We start from the raw sequence: 18,423 nt of genomic DNA on the forward strand, positions 1-18,423 counted from the left end.
CGTAAAACCAGAAATCTCCCAAACAGCTAGTGACTGTATCCGAGTCTCCTGATTCTCAGTCTTCCTCTCACCCCCAACAACTGTTAATATGCTCTGTTCCAAAAACAGACTCTTCTTTCAGCACAAAAAGAACAAGATTGGGCCCTGCTTGAAATTTCCTAAAGTAATTCATTCCCACATCTGATTTAAAGAACTGTTATACTTCACTAACCTTCTCCTCTTAGTGACTGACATTACGAGAAAAAAATTAGAGGCATCTTAAGCTAGAAGGGGCATTACAAATCATAGGGCCAAATTCTATGGCAAGAGCAACTGAAGGACCAGTGAACACACACTTAGTGCTCTAAGATCAAAAAGTTGTAGAAATACAGCAGAAAATACAGTTCTGCTCAGCAAGTTAGAAGCCATTCCATCAGGGCAGTGCATTTTAAAATTCACATCACATGTAAACTCTCCCTTAGAGTAGGCTTTGGGAGAAACCCAAAGACCACTGTTTGTTTATTTTTTAAACAAAACATAACAAGTCTCTGAATTAAAAAAGTTGTTGAAAGTTTAATTTCATGATCATCATACATGGCCCCAAAGTTACTGGGTACTAGTTGGCGTCAAACAATCAGATGGGAGGTATTTTCAGTAAACCAGCCACAAAGCTGGCTCTAACGGCAGTACTCACGGCCAGATGTAAAGGGCTTATTGTTGCTCTGTTATCCGAATCACTCAGCATGTCTGTCCCAGAGGTTTCCATTAACTGTAAAGAAAAGTATGTGAAATGTCAGAAATGGTTTCAGGTTTAGATGTATTATAGCAGTTACTCCTGCCCCCCCCCCAAGTTTAAATCCATTTTAGAGTAAAAATTGATATTTAAATATGAATTTTAAAATCTCAGACCATTATATTATGAAAATTCCACTCAGCAAGCTTATACAACAGATCATCATGAAAGGGTAGTGAGGACCCCGTAGGGCTATAAACTAGCTTGAGGGAAATGCTATTTATTCACCACCAAGTAAGAACCACCCACCCCAGCCCCAACCCCTAAATACATGATTTCTGTCTCTGTCTTTGTTCTCAGGAATATGTAAAACAGGCTTATAGTGAGAGCAAATAAATTATAATACTCTGAATAGTAGGGGGAAAACTGATTATTACTTACAACATCTAAAGGAGTTTCACTTGCAATCTGAAATAAAATTTAAAGTAAGAATATTTAGCTTAGAAAGTATTCATATATTTTAGAGCTAAATGCTACAGGTCTCTATTTACACAAGTCTTTGTTAAGTTCTATTCTGAACTTGGGCTCCCTTTGCCTCCAAAAATTAAGTCTTTTAAATAAACAAGTGTACAATATAATAGACCACGAATCTATATTCATGGGTCTAAGATTTTAGTGTATAAGACACCATAATAACCTAAGGAAATATTTGTTATTTCTGATAGCAGGGTTTTAAGTACTATATTAAATACGTCAACCTGCTTTTTCTATCTTTAATACCCACTCTCCCTTGAAGGGAAGCAAAGTTTAATATAATTTATAAGGTAAGTCTAAAGAAAGAAACTTTTAACTTGAAGCATCTGTTACACACTTGAGAATCTTTTCACTTATCTCTTGCTTTCTCTTTGGTTTGGTCAAGTGGGGTGAACGGCGTGTATATTCAAGAATGAGATCACAGTTGAAATAAAAAGTTCCTTTGCAGAAGAAGTACTGTCTCCCCTCTATCAGGAGGGACTGTAAAAAGAATGGGCCTTTCAGAAATCTCTAAATATATGGAAAAAACCCCCCTCTCACAGGGACATTTCTCACACAAGACATGGTTACAGTTCTTTAGAAATTTCTGGAAAACATTTATTTAAAGGAAAAGGAAAAGAAATGCTACATCAACATGGGGTAGTATAAGGGAAGGACATAAGTAGCCCTCTCTAGAGATCTAATTTTCTCCTTTCTCTTTTCTTTTCGAAAGGGAAAAGGGAATGAGAGATATCTTACTGAGGCAAGTATGAATGTAAGATATTGGCTCTAAAAATATTAAAAAGCAATAGAGTTTGTTTCTTGACTCATTTATTCTCATTTTCATTATGTTATTAGAATATAAAATCACATTAGTCTTTCCACAACAATTCACGAATCTTACCAGTTGAAGACATAGACGGTGACCATAAGCAGCTGAATAATGAACTGCATTGTATCCTTGCTTGTCACGGATCCCTGGATTTGCATCATTTCGTAATAAGTATTCCAGGCACCTATATATAGTAATAACATTCAAAATTCTAAATCCTGCATTTTAACCAATGATAAAGACAGCCTGAAACTAAAAACTGACAAGTTTTCTTACAATTTCTTGCAATTCTTCTTTTTCTTGATAATGTAAAAATTATAAATAAATCTACACTATATAAATTTGTCATTTAAATGACATTAACTGTAACTATCGTAAGAATACAAGCAAAACGTTCATAAGAGAATATCCTTCATTCAAAGTGACGATCTCCAACGTCTGTCAACAAGCTCAGTATACCTGAGGGCTGGCTGTCTTTTACACAGTCACTATGTATGGCACCACCTATCCCACTCAAACAATATCTGACAGGATTAAACTTAGTGGTGGTGAGCATCCAATGTTGGCAGTATTACGGCTGACGTATCTGGAACACATAGTGAGTGTAGTATCTCATTAGGAAGCTGAAGAAAGGATATAAAAAAAAATCTCAGGATAACAAGGTCAGAATTCAATGATCTTGAATCAGAGGACTGAGAAGGGTGTAAACAGTGTAAAGTCATATGTAGGTAACAAGAAAGATCCTCCCATGGTAGATTTACTTCATTCCTGTGCTATCAAAACATTAGAAAAATAATTTTTAAAGGTACTATACAGTTCATGATTTGTTATAATTTTCATACATTTTATTGTTAATGTAGCAAAAAAAGAGCACTGAATTAGAAATTAAAAGTCTGTCTGTAGAACTAGTCTGATACCAGTGATCTTGAGCATACAAATCATTTCGCCTTTATGGTAAAATCGCCTCTGTTTATTCATTTGATAGATGGGGTTCTATTCGTAATTTGTCTAATGTTGTAGTATGTCTAACTAAATATTAATTCCAACTGCTGGGGGGAAAATTTATAATATAATACTCCTTGTTAAAAATTCAAGTTTCCTTAAGGAGTGCACGTGTTGTGATGAGCACTGGGTGATGTATGGAATTGTTGAATCACTATATTGCATACTTGAAACTATTATCACACTGATGTTAACTATACTGGAATTTAAAAAAAGACTGTAAAAAAAAATTCAAGTTTCCAAAAGCATACTGAAGTTATATAAAAACAAACAAAAAAGAACTCTAAAGCAATGTAACGGCTCTTTCAGTAACTGTATCATACATATATAATGTATTATACATATACATAACTATATCATTTATGTATCTATATGTTATCTATCTATCATCTACCTACCTATAAGGCCATTCTTTTCAATGCCAATACATTTCTTTCTTTTTTTTTTAAAGATTTTATTTGACAGAGAGAGAGCAAGTACACAAACAGGCAGAACGGCAGGCACAGGGAGAGGGAGAAGCAGGCTTCCCGCCGAGCAGGGAGCCCGATGCAGGGCTCGATCCCAGGACACTGGGATCATGACCCGAGCCGAAGGCAGATGCTCAACCGACTGAGCCTCCCAGGCGCCCCCAACACTTATTTCTTTAATGCTGAATTGCTTAAAATCCTTTAGATCTCTTAGTAATTACTTGCAGAATCTATATTATAATATCCTCAAATGGTAGCAAATGTCCATTTAAGTGGGATTTTGATACTTACGTAGAGCTAAAATTATTAGTCAAACATGGTGAACTGGGTCACTATGATTAAAAAAACCCAAATCTGACTCTAAAGTAACAAGATTGGTGTTTTTTGTTGTTCATAAACTAGCTCTGAGGGCCCTATAGAAAGTGTTCCAGACAGTGTATAAACTGCTTGTGTCCAGTTTTCTTTCCTAGGTGTCCAACTCAGAGGTCAGGGCTCAATGGAATTCATAAAAGACCTGCAGGGCTGGAGGACAGTCCCATTGCTTTATATGCAGAAATATGTCACCCAAGGGCGTATCTTTTTTATCTTTAATCAAGTTCTCTAGATAAGAGAGATAAAGCAGAAAGAGTTCTCCAACTGTCCTGAGACCTGAGTATAAGGCAGATTCTATCAGTGGAACAAACTATTTTAAGATAACTTGCTGATACATGAGTACTGAAAAAAGATATATTTAAGGAAAGCAAAGCAAGTAGGTAAGTTCATGTTTACTTTCTAAAGTAAGAGCACATCTCAATGTATTTATAATGACTAGTCCACATGTACAGCATTAAATGGTTTCAAATAATTCAAGTGTTACACATGCAGTAGTTTTATCAAATCATATTATTTATTTTTTTACATTCACATGATTCAGATAATTGGTCTCCTGTAACAAAACAAAGACTAAGAGTTACTTTGAAATGATAAAATTCCTTCTATTGGCCTGCCTTTCAGATTTTGCTAAGCAGTATCAACTTTCATAACTACTTTGTGAGATAAAGCATTATCTTCAACAAATGGAAAAAATTACTGACACTCAGGAAAACCAAAACACCTATTCAAAATCTTTTGTAAAAGGTAAAAGATTTATGTGATCTAAAGAGAAACTGGCTAGCATATAGTAAAGCAAGGACTAGACCTTAGGTCTTCTCTTCATCCAGTGTTCTTTTCACGCTACCAAATACTTCAGCATAGGGCTTAATGAGTTAGAGTGACACTTTAACCTGGGTGCTTATAAAATACTAAACCACAAAATTACTTGATCTTGAATATCTGGACCTCACATCTAATTTGCAAATAAGGTGGAGGAGAGAGAATCTATTCTTTTTTTCTGATTATAAGTTAACACACACTGATTTTTATAAAAGCCAGAAAATCAAGGTATCAATATTCTCTTTAATCTCTCTCCTTTCTCCTAAAATAAGCTGTATGCAAAATCTGGAGGAATATTCATTGCTAAATAGCTAAGTCATAAACTATACTTACTGTTACATACTGTTTATTTTATGTGTTAGACAAATTAAGTATCATTCCAATTAACATAATTTAAGTCAGAGTGCATTTCAAACTATTTAAATTTCACCTACTCTTCTCCTACCACCCAGAGTCCCGTGCCTGGTCAGAATTCTGGGTAAGGACCACTCAGCCCAGGGCAGGGAATGTGGTATTGCTACTAGAGGCCCTCTTTCCTTTACTCTCTCCCATTACGGTGTATAATAGTGTCTGTTCTTACCAAAAAAAAAAAAAAAAATACAGCTAATCCTTATAGGTAAGGGAAGATTATAGGTACTATTCCAAACAATTCAGATATCCTATACCTCATTTGGCTATATGAGTTAGGTCAGACTATTTTCCCCATTTCACAGACAAAAGGGGCACAGAGATGTAAAGTAACTTGCCCAAAGTCTCACAACAAGGGGCAGAGCCACTATCAAATCCAATGTTATCTTATATACAAATTCAAAATGAGTTATAAAAGGCTGCTGAATATTATAGTCATATACAAAAGTCAAATGTATTTATATCACAACAAAAGGAAATTTAAAGATAGGTTTATTTTGGCAATAAAAATATTTAGTACTTAGGAATAAATCTAAGGATTATAAAACTTATAAACAAAAAACTGTATGGGGACTCCTGGGTGGCTCAGTTGGTTAAGCGTCTGCCTTTGGCTCAGGTCATGATCCCAGAGTCCTGGGACTGAGCCCCACGTCGGGCTCCTTGCTGAGCAGGGAGCCTGCTTCTCCCTCTGCCTGCCGCTCCCCCTGCTTGTGCTCACGCTCTCTCTCTGACAAATAAATAAGTAAAATCTTTAAAAAGAAATAAATAAAATACATCTTTAAAAAAACAAACAAAAAAACCCTGTATGATTCCACTTATATCAAGTTCAAAACAGACAAAAATATACGATGCTATTAGAAGTCAAAACATAATCCCATTTTTGTGAAAAATGCCAACTATCACCATAAAAGTGGATCTTGGTGAAATATATCTATATATACGCATAAACACATTTATATATACAATTATATGAACATAGAAAAGGCTATGGAAAAGCATATACCAAGTCTTTAACTTTGATTAGACTAATTGATTAGACTATGACTGACATGAAATGATCTACATACACATACAGAAATAGTCATATTAATGGTGGTTATCTTAGGAGAATAGGCATGAGAAGGATTTCTTCTTTATGTATAATCAAAAAAAAAAAAACAGAACACCCCAGTCTTCTCCTCTTATACACACACATGGGTATGGGGGAGATCCTTAACCACCTTGCTCAAAGCCAGCCCTATTTCTTTTGAACTGGCAAAGACAATTTTATTAATATTTAACACATTAAACATGTTTCTTGTGACTATGTATTTGAGTCATGACTGTTTATGAAGAATGCAGGCACCAGGGTGCCTGAGTAGTGCAGTTAGTTAAGCATCCAACTCTTGGTTTTGGCTCAGGTCATGATCCATGGTCATGAGATGGAGCCCCACAGTGGGCTCCGTGCTCAGCACAGAGTCTGCTTAAGATTCTCTCTCCCTCTCCCTCTGCCCTCCCGTTCGTGCTCTCTAAAATAAATAAATTCATTGAAAAAAAAAAAAAGAATGCAGGCACTAGAATAATGGGAGTCACTAGAAGAGTAAGTAGAATGAGTCAGGAAAGATTTCATGTATTTTTCCAACATTTACTCAAAGTGAAGACCGAGGGACGCAAGGCAGAAGAGAGAGTTATAATTACTTATGTCACTCTGGAATAGCAGAAAACCAATGTCAGAGTGTCAAAAATTCCAAAATATAAACAACTTTCCCTGGGGATGCTGCCATGGGATTAGTAAATGATCATTAAAAAAACAAACCACAAATACACATTACTGAATAAGAGTAACTTGAAGTTATGGGGATTTTGTGTCTTTCTTTAGAAAGCATTTCACACTTGCTTTGCCAGAAGTATCATGCCAGATTCTTTTATTATCTTTTATACCTGGGAATTAAATCAGTGTAACTTAGAAAAATAAATCAACATTTTTTTTTGTTTTTTTTTGGGGGGGGAGGGAAAGAGGGAAAGGAGAATCTTAAGTGGGCTCCATGCCCAGCATGAAGCCCCACACAGGGCTTGATCTCACAACCCTGAGATCATGACCAGAGCCGAAATCAAGAGTCAGACGCTTAACCAACTGAGCCACCCAGGTGCCCAAACGTTTTATCAATGTTATAATGCTACTACTTAAGCCTCCAAAACAATCATTTATTGAAAGGATGCCTCTGGTATCCTAAAATGGTTACTGTAACTTATAGCTTCCAGAAAGTTCTCAGGAACAAATCACTGAGTCAATAAATGATGGCATTAGACAGGACCTCTGGGATTCTGATACTTTAAAGAAACAGAGGCTCTAAGAAACAGTGCTAGAGGGGCACCTGGGTGGCTGGTCAGTTAGGCATCCGACTCCTGGTTTAGGCTCAGGTCATGATCTTATCATGAGATCCAGCCCTGTGTTGGACTCCGTGTTCAGCGGGGAGTCTGCTTGAAGATTCTCTCCATTTGCCCCTCCCCTCATTCTTTCTCTAAAGTAAATCTTAAAGAAAAAAAAAAGTGCTAGATTGTTTTATACACATAATCAGTTTTTCCCACAATTCTAAGTACATTTCTAATTTTACAGATAAAGATTTTGCTTGGCAATTACCTGCTCAAGCTCAAAGGGGTATAATATAGAAACCCCAAGATTTAAACTCTTCTGGATCCCAAAGCTCATGTTCTTTCTAGTACATCAGGCTGCTTTGTGTAGATACTGAGAATTAAATGTTTAAGTAATAAATATCACTAGCCTATTACTCAAAACAGTTTATATTAGGTGAGAGAACTGATTTATATCACTTTAGTACTAATACACTTCTACAAAAAAAGTAGGTGGGTTTAAAACAAAACCACAAATCCCAAACAGTATGGGTTGAACATCATTATTCTCTTGATTTTTGCCTAAGAATTCAGGTTTAATATAATTGTCTAAGGGCAGGAGGACCTTGGGTAATCCCTATGAGCATGTGTGTGTGTTTATGTGTGTGACCTCTCAGTGGAATTTATGTAGATCCCGTTGAGTGACACCTAATAACTAGTGTGTGGGAATAGTGGTAAAGGATTATTGGTGGTGATATGCTCATTTTAGGTATAACCTATTTTAAGAAAATCTATAAATCAAATCCTGAAGTTAACAAAATTTATACATCAGAGGATGATCTACTTACCCAAGTTTACCAATATTTTTTTAAATAAGATTTTATTTATTTGACACCCAGAGAGAGAGAGCGCACAAACAGGCGGAGAGGCAGGCAGAGGGAAAAGCAGGCTCTCTGCTGTGCAGGGAGCCCGCTGCGATGTGGGGCTTGATCCCAGGCTCCTGGGATCATGACCTGAGCTGAAGGCAGATGCTTAATCAACTGAGCCACCCAAGCGCCCCACCAAAATATTTTCTTATTTACAGAGTCTTTACCACAGATTTTCCTTAAAGAGCTACTATCTATAAAAACATACTTCAAATAATTTAACTTCTCCCAAAATCTATCTATACCTAACTATTCTGGGTACATATGAAATTGTACAAAGTGATCTATTCTAGTAAACAAAAAGTAGATTTTACTAGTGCTTTTGACATTAGAGTTTTAGCTACAAATCCAACATAACAAAGTGCTACTGATAGAAATGGCTTTCATATTACTTACAGAATTTATAATTAATATTATATATATATATCAAGTTATGCTTTTTATTTTGAGGGTAAAAAGCAAATATTAAAAACCAAAGAAATAGTTCTGTTAATTAAAACTTCCTTGAAGTATATTTTACAAAATCCTCCCCTACAAACCACTCTTTGTTTTTCCCTAAGGGTCTTTTTGCTCTTAACTGACCCAGACACATGGTGAATACCACAGACTGAAGATCTGTCTCCAATCAATTTATTTATATATATATTAAGATACTATAAATGGTTCTGATCAACTTTAGGTGAATATTAATTATAAAAATAATTTACACATCTCTTATTCTTTTGTTATTCAGGCATTCTTAGCCAATATTATCCCATTATCTCATTTACTTATTTAAGCAATATTTAGAACCAACAAGTGCCAGATTCTGCCAGTTTGATTATTCCCTTTTTGGGTACCAATTTATAAGGATCTCTTACAAATATAAACTCTCTACCTCTGACGGATACTGGTGTTCCAATCTCTGCCCCATCTCCATTGGCATCGTCCACATTTCTTCTCTGTCCCTTTCCCTATGATAAACTCAAGCCTGCTGCCTCTGAGAAGTCAGAGGGAAAAAACATGAAAGTGATATTAAGATGTGCTTTTGGCAGGGAGGACAAGAAGAGGTCTTTATCTTTCTTCTACCAGATCAGTCAATAAGGCAGGTTGCTGAGCAGAAATAGGTAGTAAGCTATGATTTCGGAATAATTATGAAACCAATTTATTTCCCACACTAGAGACTCAAGAAAAGAGCACAAAAAGTATAAAAAGAAAATATAAATTTGCAATAAAAACATGGAAAATGTTGGTTTATAGAAATAATCCTTCATTCTCACCACATGATACTTACTTGCCATCTGTGTCTGATGTGGCTGCATAGTGCAGGGGTGTGCATCCTCTTTCATCAAGGTCATTCACACTTGCTCCTGATCCCACAAGAGCAAACAGGCACTGGTAATTGCAGTTGGCAGCAGCATAGTGCAGCGGAGATCTTTGGTGCCCAAGTTAATATAAGAAAAATAAAAGCCAGAGACATATACCAGTAAACAAGAGCACAGCTGACTCTTACTCGACCCAATTACAAATACTGTATTTACAGTGAGCCTGAGATTGATTTCTACCATATACTAAGTCTTCTGGAGGGCTGGACAGAAAGCTAGTAGGAGAAAGTAAGGTGGCAAAGAACTTCTAAGAATAGGAAATTATGATAGAAACAGTTAAATTATTTCACGGTCCCCCCACAGTGACAATTCTAGTCTTCTGAGTGAATTATAGACACCTTCATATTCTGCTCAGAAACTCTGTAAAACGTCCATTTTAACAAAGCTTCCCTTATACTAATAAAAATGTTTCATAGTACAGAGGTAGAAGCTTCTATTCATGTCTCAGGAGAGAAATAAAGGTTAAGAGAAATATAGAAGCATTAAATAGAATGCCCTATTCTACCAACCATACAGTAAAGCTGCATAGTGATATCAGGTTTCTCAAGCAAAAATTGCAGAGTTTTGAAGATTGGTCACTATTCAGAAGAGTTAAGAGTACGGTTTTTAATTTCTAAAGACTGAATATTTACAGCCGTTTTCTTCCCAGTTATTGAATTGCAACAGAATGTTACTAAAATTAGGAGTCCCTGTCTTTGAATTGCAACTCTATAACGATTCCATGACTTTTCATTAAAAAAAAAAAAAAAAAGAGGATAAGAAAACAGAAAAGTGAAAGTAAATTCAGTCTAGAGTCTTCATGGTATAACTTCTTCTAAAACATTTACCTAGTGAAACGATAGTAAAACATTATTTTACTTTATTGGATAACAGTATAGTATAGTAACAGCATTTTAAGAAATACAATTAACCCTGAATTACGTTCAAGCTTCTAAACTCAGAATATGCTTCAGAAGCCCTCTCTGCTATTTGTAGTAAAAAATGCCTCAAGTGCTACAAATTAACTAATATAAGATGGATTAAAGTACAATTATAAAAGTCAATTAACTATAAAAATATTGCATTGCAAAGCCAAACAAAGTGATTTTTTATTTTGCAGGTCATTAGTTCCTTTTATTAGTGGGCTTATGAGAGCAGTCTATTCCTCAAAGTAATTATGGGGTCAAATAGTTTTTTTTTCTTATATGCATTTCTGATTCCCTACCATACATAATTCTGTTTACTTCTGCACTGACCCCATCACATGCACTTTCTTGTCATACTCTTTGATGTAATTCTCAAACTCGTGACCCACAATTTTGCTCACATTGCCACCTCTATTTTATTTTTTATTTTTATTATTTTTTTATTATGTTATGTTAATCACCATACATTACATCATTAGTTTTTGATGTAGTGTTCCACGATTCACTGTTTGCGTATAACACCCAGTGCTCCATGCAGAATGTGTCCTCTTTAATACCCATCACCAGGCTAGCCCATCCCCCCACCCCCCCCTTCCCTCTAGAACCCTCAGTTTATTTCTCAGAGTCCATAGTAAACCAATTCAAACTGCCTTCAATTCTTTCCTGTATGGTTTTAGCACATGCTGGGTCAATTCCTACTCTAAGTAACTTAGTAGATACTGGTGGCTTTAAGTACTGCTACCATAAATGCTAGTCATAGTGAGAATGAGGATTGGCTAAAAGACTACAAAGGGATTCCGTCACTTCACAGGTATTTTCCTACCAGTCATACCAAGGGGTGTATGTGGATGTGTTGTTATGTGTTTATGTATATGTGGGGAGTTATAGGAGGGAAGAACAAAAATTTCATATATATTTGTTACCTATTTCCTTCCTATTTCTAGTGCTCTGTAACCAAATATGGGCAGTAGAATCTCTTGACAATGAAATGACTTGGGGGCAAGGAGACCTGTACTGCTGAGTTCTAGGTCTTGTGAGTTTCTTCTTGAAGGAACAGAGGCACCATGGGGTTTTACATTTCCATGGTATAATTATGGGAGGAGGAAGAATGATATCAAGAGACACAGAGGTGCTTTTAAGGTAAAGCTGTGGCTGGCAGCCTGGGGCTGTGGCAGGGGCCCAAGTGGAAGAAAACTGTGGGTAAAAATGAATATTTAGAAGTTACTGACTTATTTAGGCCTCTCAGTGAATCATGATCACAATGCAAAAGATGCTGAACTGTTAATTCTCAGAAGCCACTTAGAACGTCATGCAAGCCATTAAGTAAATAACATTAATTAGGTTCTATAGAGGAATGGCATCACAGCCTACCTCCCAAATTTGTCCTTTTTGTTGAAGTCTGCACCAGTATTCAGCAGAAGGTTTAGGCACTCCAAATTCCTATTCAGGGAAAATAGACTTAATTGTCAATAATTTCTTAACAAAATTGGTAGTTTAAATAAGTATCAAAGCATGTTTTCAAATGAAGACAAAGTGAATAAAATGACATGATTTATGTTTTATAAAAAATAAAACATTAAAATTCATCATATATTTTAAGAATTTATATATATATACATTTTGGCATGTTGCTAGGAAATAACAAATGAGTCATGTCACTATTTAAAAGAAAGTTCACATTTGTAAAAGAGTTCCTGAGAGTCGGTTAAGTGGCTGCCTTAGGCTCAGGTCATGATCTCATGGGTCCTGGGATCCAGCCCGAGTCCTTGGGCTCCCTGCTCAGTGGGGAATCTGCTTCTGCCTCCCCCTTCCTGCCCTCTGGCCCCCTTAATGCTCACGCTCTATCTCAAATAAATAAAATCTTAAAAAAAAAAAAAAAAAAAAGACTTCCTAAGAGTTTTTAGGAACCTTTAAAACAAACCTCAAACAACAGGCTTTTAATAGAATGGTTTAAATTTAAATGGTTTTTAATACTAAATTAAAAGAAAATGGGTTAAAAAAAATCAAACCTGAAAAATGTTCCAATTTGCTTTCCCTGATCTTCTATACTATAATTGCTTAGATGTATCCTTAGTTAAAATTATAGGAGAGTACGGTACATGCATGGGTCTTTCTGTAGTTTAATTTTAAAAAACCTGAACATTATTACTATGTTACACTAGAAACTGTGACTGCCACGTGATCAGATAGTTGTGCTATCTTTTGTCCCTCCCTCTGGAGGTCAGTAATATGGAAGCTAGGTTTTAACTGGAAGGTTCTTTGGTGACCTTGGAAGAACAAGAGGACCCAGTCATATGTTCACAATCCATCTTTGCATCTGAGACTGGCCTAGTTGGAGTCTTGATTCAGTATACTTGTCCTCTGAAACCACTGGGAATTTTTAAAGAATGATTATTAGTAATAAAATTCTTGCAAATGATGTTTTTGATAAGTCACCATGAATTAAATGGCTTATTTTAGATTTAGGATCTAACTGATCAGAAACATTAGATTAGCAGCATGCTTCAGAGACCACAAGTTTTAACTGAAGGTTGTTGTTTATTCAAACCAAGAGCCTACCCTAGCAGCAGTATTTAAAACTGTCCAAAATTTTTCAATCTCAAAAATTTTCTTTTTCCTAGATATTGGTTCTGAGTAGACACAAGACATAAACAAGCCATCGACATTTTTTTCCCCTAAAATTATGATGAAAAAACCCTAAACACCTTCTCAAAGAACATTAGTATTACTCAGAACATCCCTAATGTTTTGTTGCTCTCATTTGAGGACATATATTCCTTTCATTTACCCAGAAATAATTTTCTCTCATAAAAAGCAATACTTCCTTTTACAGATTTGCTCCACCTCCCCCACAATGCTTCCTTCTACAGTTTTGTTCCATCTCTCCTCCCACTCATAATTTATGACTTAGGTGGAAGAGGATTTAGAAAAAGCAATTTCTACTACTCTGGACTTTCTTCTCCCAAACCACTCCTATTATGGTTTGTTTTCTATTTTGAGGCAGCCCAGAACTAATAAAGAGAAACTAAGATAAAAGAAAAACTGACATGACCAGCTACCTTCTTCTTAAAAAAGTAAACATTTTGTTAACATACCCTCCAGCTGCAGCTGCATGTAGACAGGTCCTGCCAAAATCATCTGGGGTATCTATATCAAATCCTGCAAGAATGAACACATCTTATATAGTATCATAGGTAAGTTACTTCATTTTAAAGTACTATGTCAAGAAATGTCAAGTATCACATGCTCCCAATTTCAAACAAAACTGAATTACAAACAGGCACAAAATTATTCAAAGTAGATAATAAGGAAGGAAATCCTGGAAAAACGAAATCTTTCCCAGATTTGAAGATAAAACTGCTTAAAAAAAAAAAAAAGATTTTATTTATTTATTTGATAGAGAGAGATACAGCGAGAGAGGGAACACAAGCGGGGGAATGGGAGGAGAAGCAGGCTTCCCACTGAGCAGGAAGCCCAATGTGGGGCTCCATCCCAGGACCCTGGGATCATGACCTGAGCTGAAGGCAGATGCTTAACAACTGAGCCACCCAGGCACCCCAAAACTGCATCTTAAAATTAAAAAAGACCCAACATCTTCTAAGAGGACTTAATATATGATTCACACTTGGACATATCTACAAGTGATTTTGGAAAAGCAGGATAAAGAGATTGTATTAAAATGTGGGGGGCTTTGGGGAAACAAAAAAAAGACGACTCAGTCTACAATGGTTCCACTTACCAGAAGAAAGAAGTTTCCTGCAGCAATCTGAAAAACCACTTAAGGCTGCCAAATGGAGGGGGAACATTCCATGTATGCCACGCCTGAAGTATAAGCAGGACAGTAACCGCATTACAATCAAGAATAATACAATCATTTGAATAAATTACAAAGAAACTAGCTGAAGCGGAAAGATAATTAGATGAGTCAAAACCTTTAACATTTTGGAGAGCAATTTGGCAAAAGGCTGAAGGTGACCATAGCTTATTTATTATCCAGCAGTTTTCCTCCAGGAGAATTTTTCAACCTTGGCACTATTGTCATGATGGACTTTATTGGGGGCGGGGCGGCTTCCCTGTGCATGCAGGATGTTCAGCAGTGCCCCTGGGCTCTATCCAAACCAGATGCCAGTAACACCCTCCTCCCAAAGCATGACAACCAAAAATGTCTCTGGACATTTGCCTAGGGTGTGAAATCCATTCCCCACCCCGACGCCTCGCCAGTGAGAATCATTACCACAACACAAAATGTTCAAGAATGCTCACTGCAGGAAATTTTGTAAAATTGGAAGCAACTTATGTTTGCAAATAAGTAGAATGAATAAACTATGAAATCTTTATACAAAATTAAATTTTATAAAATGAACTACAGGTATTTGTAGAGATGTGAAAAAAGTCCAAATCTTTATCTACATGGCTAAATGAAAGAGGTTGCAAAAAAGTGTACAGTAGCATCACATTTACAGAAAGTTTAAAAGGTTTAAAACAAGTTAATGAATATATATAATAAATGTAATAAAATGTTATAAAAATAGACACACATAGGAATGATAACCATCAAATTAAGTAGGGTGTTTACTTCTGCAGAGCACGCAAGAGAATCCATCTTTCAAACAAAATCTTTACAGAGAAACTTTAATACATAAAATAGACAAAGTGAGCTGTTTTGACCGAAGCAGGAGGCAAAAAATCTACAGATAGTATTATTTGAATGAAAAAGAAAAGCATTCAGTATATAAACATTTTTGGGTCTTTTATTTACTTTTAATAAATAGATCACAACAATGAAAAGCTCTGACTAAAACTGTGTATTATTCATAATCTAGAATTCACTGGGGTTAAAAAAAATATAAGAATATACTACGCTGGGGGCGCCTGGGTGGCTCAGTCGTTAAGCGTCTGCCTTCGGCTCAGGTCATGATCCCAGGGTCCTGGGATCGAGCCCTGCATCGGGCTCCCTGCTCAGCGGGAAGCCTGCTCCTCCCTCTCCCACTCCCCCGCTTGTGTTCCCTCTCTCGCTGTGTCTCTCTCTGTCAAATAAATAAAATCTTTAAAAAAAAAAAAAAAGAATATACTACGCTGGCTTACCAAATGAAATCACATTAAATATTTGTTCTAGCACATCATCCACACAAATAGGAAAAAGCTCAAGCAATTAGTACCATATTGGGCACAAAATCCATACTTCTACTTGAAATCTCTAGAAAACTGCAATTCACTTCCATCTGTGTTTCCCTGTCAGCACAGCTCTCAACACTGTGGTAAGTACTTACTTTGCAGTGTCAGCACCACTTGTAATAAGAGTGTTGATTAGCAGCTCATGGCCGTACCTTGCTGCTATGTGCAAAGGGGTGTTTCCATTCTTATCCTCACAATCAATTACAGCTCCTGCAATAAATAATGTACTATCAGATACTGGACCATATTAAGATCAAGTCAAATTTATTACATAGAAAGTACCATAAAACACTATTCAAACATAAACTAATGGATATAGTGATTTAACTAGGTTTCACTCACAGGACATTTAATGGGCCAGGCACTGAGGTTACAGATTTTACACTTAAAAACAATTTTGTGAACTAAGCATAAGCTTTTAACAGATTTTAAAATGATGAAAGGGTTCTGGGGTCTAATAAGTTTGGAAACCACTATATTAAAACAAAATTAAACATATTTCTTTAGAGCTAGATTTCAGAGCTTTAATGCACACACACCATGTGTCATCAAGATTGTATGCAATGCTTCAGGAATTATTTGATCATGAAACTACTACTTTTGCCTTGCAAAACCATAACAACTATTATCTTGAGGACTACTAACAAACAGTTCCTTGGAATATGGCTTGGGAAACACTAAAGTAATGTACCTAAGAGTATTTAAAGGTTTAGCTTGCCTAGTACTAATTCAAATGCAAAAGAATACAGGTTCCGAAAATAAATGAAAGTCCTAAAAATAATTCAAAATATCCAAAACGGGAAAAAAGATAAATGCAACAGAGTTTTGTTAATGTATAATACAAATACAAACTGTTGTGGAAAGGCAAAGTTTTCTATTTAGCAATGCTTATAGAAAGCCCACACCAACTGCTAGAGAAATTGTACTTATAATTCAGGTGAAATAAAACAAAAATAAATGAAAAACAAATTGTAAAAGATACATATACATGGCATTTTGTACTCTTTATTATTTGATTTTCATAAGATCTGAAATCAAATATTAAAAATATATAGACAGCTACAACAATTCCTCAATACCATTCATTTTGTGGATGTTTTTATTACATTTAAGAAAAAAAACAAACAGAAATACTTTTTACCACTCTGGATAATGGTTTGTGATCTGGAGAATCTACCGTGGAGGGCAGTCATGTGCAGTGGGGTTTTCCCATCCTTGCTCTGAAATAATCAAGTAAGAGAGATTTAAAATTATTGTTATATCTGTCATATGTAACCCTTAGTTTTATCTTGAGTATCTTCTTGCATCTTCATCTTGTAAAACTATTATTCAAGCATTAAGTTTAACTCAATCCTATGTAGGTAAAACAGCTGTTCAAAATCAGGAACTTTTTTTTAAAGTACGGATATTATAAAGCACAAATATACAAAAAAAAAAAAAAAAAAAAACCCTTAATGCCTATAGTTTACAAAAAGCTCTGCAAGGTAGGTATACAGTGTAATCTTAGTATCATTCCTATTACAAAGGTGGGAAAACTGAAGTACAGGATATTAATGATTCAACCAAGGTCACGTAGTCAGTAGTGGTACAACTGGGATGTGTTTCCCACCTTTCAAAAATTTCACATTGCTACAATTCTTTCATTCTAAGAAATGCTGAATCCTTCATCAACCAAGGAAAAGTGAATGTTAGCATTAACTTCAACCACTATAATTCACTTTAAAAACTTCATATTTTAATTTGTTTATAATTATTTGTAATAAATATTGTTAGCTTTTTCCTCAAATTACTTAAAATAAATAATCGTACTAACTGGGCATGTGTGTATTTAACGTACAAACTCTGAAATTCTAAAGGACTTTGTCAAAACATACAATGTGACCATTATAAAGGAAAGAGTCTATTTTGCAATTCCTAATCCCTCAGCAATATTCAGAATATCTTCTGTGTATATATACTTAAAACTGAAATGTGACAAGTGTCCTAAGTTCATACTAAAACTCTATAATGCAGATCTCCTTAAGAAATTCTCATGTCGGGGTGCCTGGGTGGCTCAGTCATTAAGCTTCTGCTTTCGGCTCAGGTTATGATCCCAGGGTCCTGAGATCGAGCCCCACATCGGGCTCCTTGCTCCGCAGGAAGCCTGCTTCTCCCTCTCCCACTGCCCCTGCTTATGTTCCTTCTCTCGCTCTGTCTCTGTCAAATAAATAAATCTTTAAAAAAAAAAGAAATTCTCATGTCATTATAATAGTGGAGTGTTAGATGAACTTCATAATTACCTAGCAATGTATTTGATTCCATAATTTTATATTAATTTTTTTCAAGCAAACTATCCAATTGGCAATTTATCTCAGAATTTTTAAACCTTTAGAAGCAGTGTGTACACAGGAGGGAAAACAAACCAAAGCAAACCAAAACAAACAAACCCAAGCGAACAAACAAGGTAGGCTCTGGAATCAGGATAAGCTGAGCTGAATCCTGGTTCTGCCAGTTACCACAGAAAGAATTAGGAGAAGCTGTCTATCTTCTTGAGCCTTCACTCAATGGATATGATATTACCTGTACCTCACAGTCCTGCTGTACAGAATAAATATACT

The 18,423-nt window shown here is 35.7% G+C and overlaps 1 protein-coding gene across 7 annotated transcripts in view; it reads right to left on the reverse strand.

Moving 5' to 3' along the window:
* The window catches only part of ANKRD28 (ankyrin repeat domain 28), a 204,688-nt gene that overhangs the window by 23,730 nt on the left and 162,535 nt on the right, over window positions 1–18,423 (reverse strand). For all 7 annotated transcript variants that reach the window (XM_078071971.1, XM_078071960.1, XM_078071978.1 and 4 more), the window contains 9 exons: window positions 16,968–17,046; window positions 15,922–16,036; window positions 14,391–14,473; window positions 13,747–13,810; window positions 12,023–12,091; window positions 9,656–9,796; window positions 2,130–2,241; window positions 1,154–1,180; window positions 674–748 (listed from right to left, as the gene is read on the reverse strand). In XM_078071971.1, the coding sequence (XP_077928097.1) occupies window positions 674–748; window positions 1,154–1,180; window positions 2,130–2,241; window positions 9,656–9,796; window positions 12,023–12,091; window positions 13,747–13,810; window positions 14,391–14,473; window positions 15,922–16,036; window positions 16,968–17,046 (765 nt within the window). The remainder of the gene's footprint in view (window positions 1–673; window positions 749–1,153; window positions 1,181–2,129; window positions 2,242–9,655; window positions 9,797–12,022; window positions 12,092–13,746; window positions 13,811–14,390; window positions 14,474–15,921; window positions 16,037–16,967; window positions 17,047–18,423) is intronic.

The sequence above is a fragment of the Halichoerus grypus genome, chromosome 1 (assembly GCF_964656455.1).
Source record: "Halichoerus grypus chromosome 1, mHalGry1.hap1.1, whole genome shotgun sequence".
NCBI lineage: Eukaryota > Metazoa > Chordata > Mammalia > Carnivora > Phocidae > Halichoerus > Halichoerus grypus.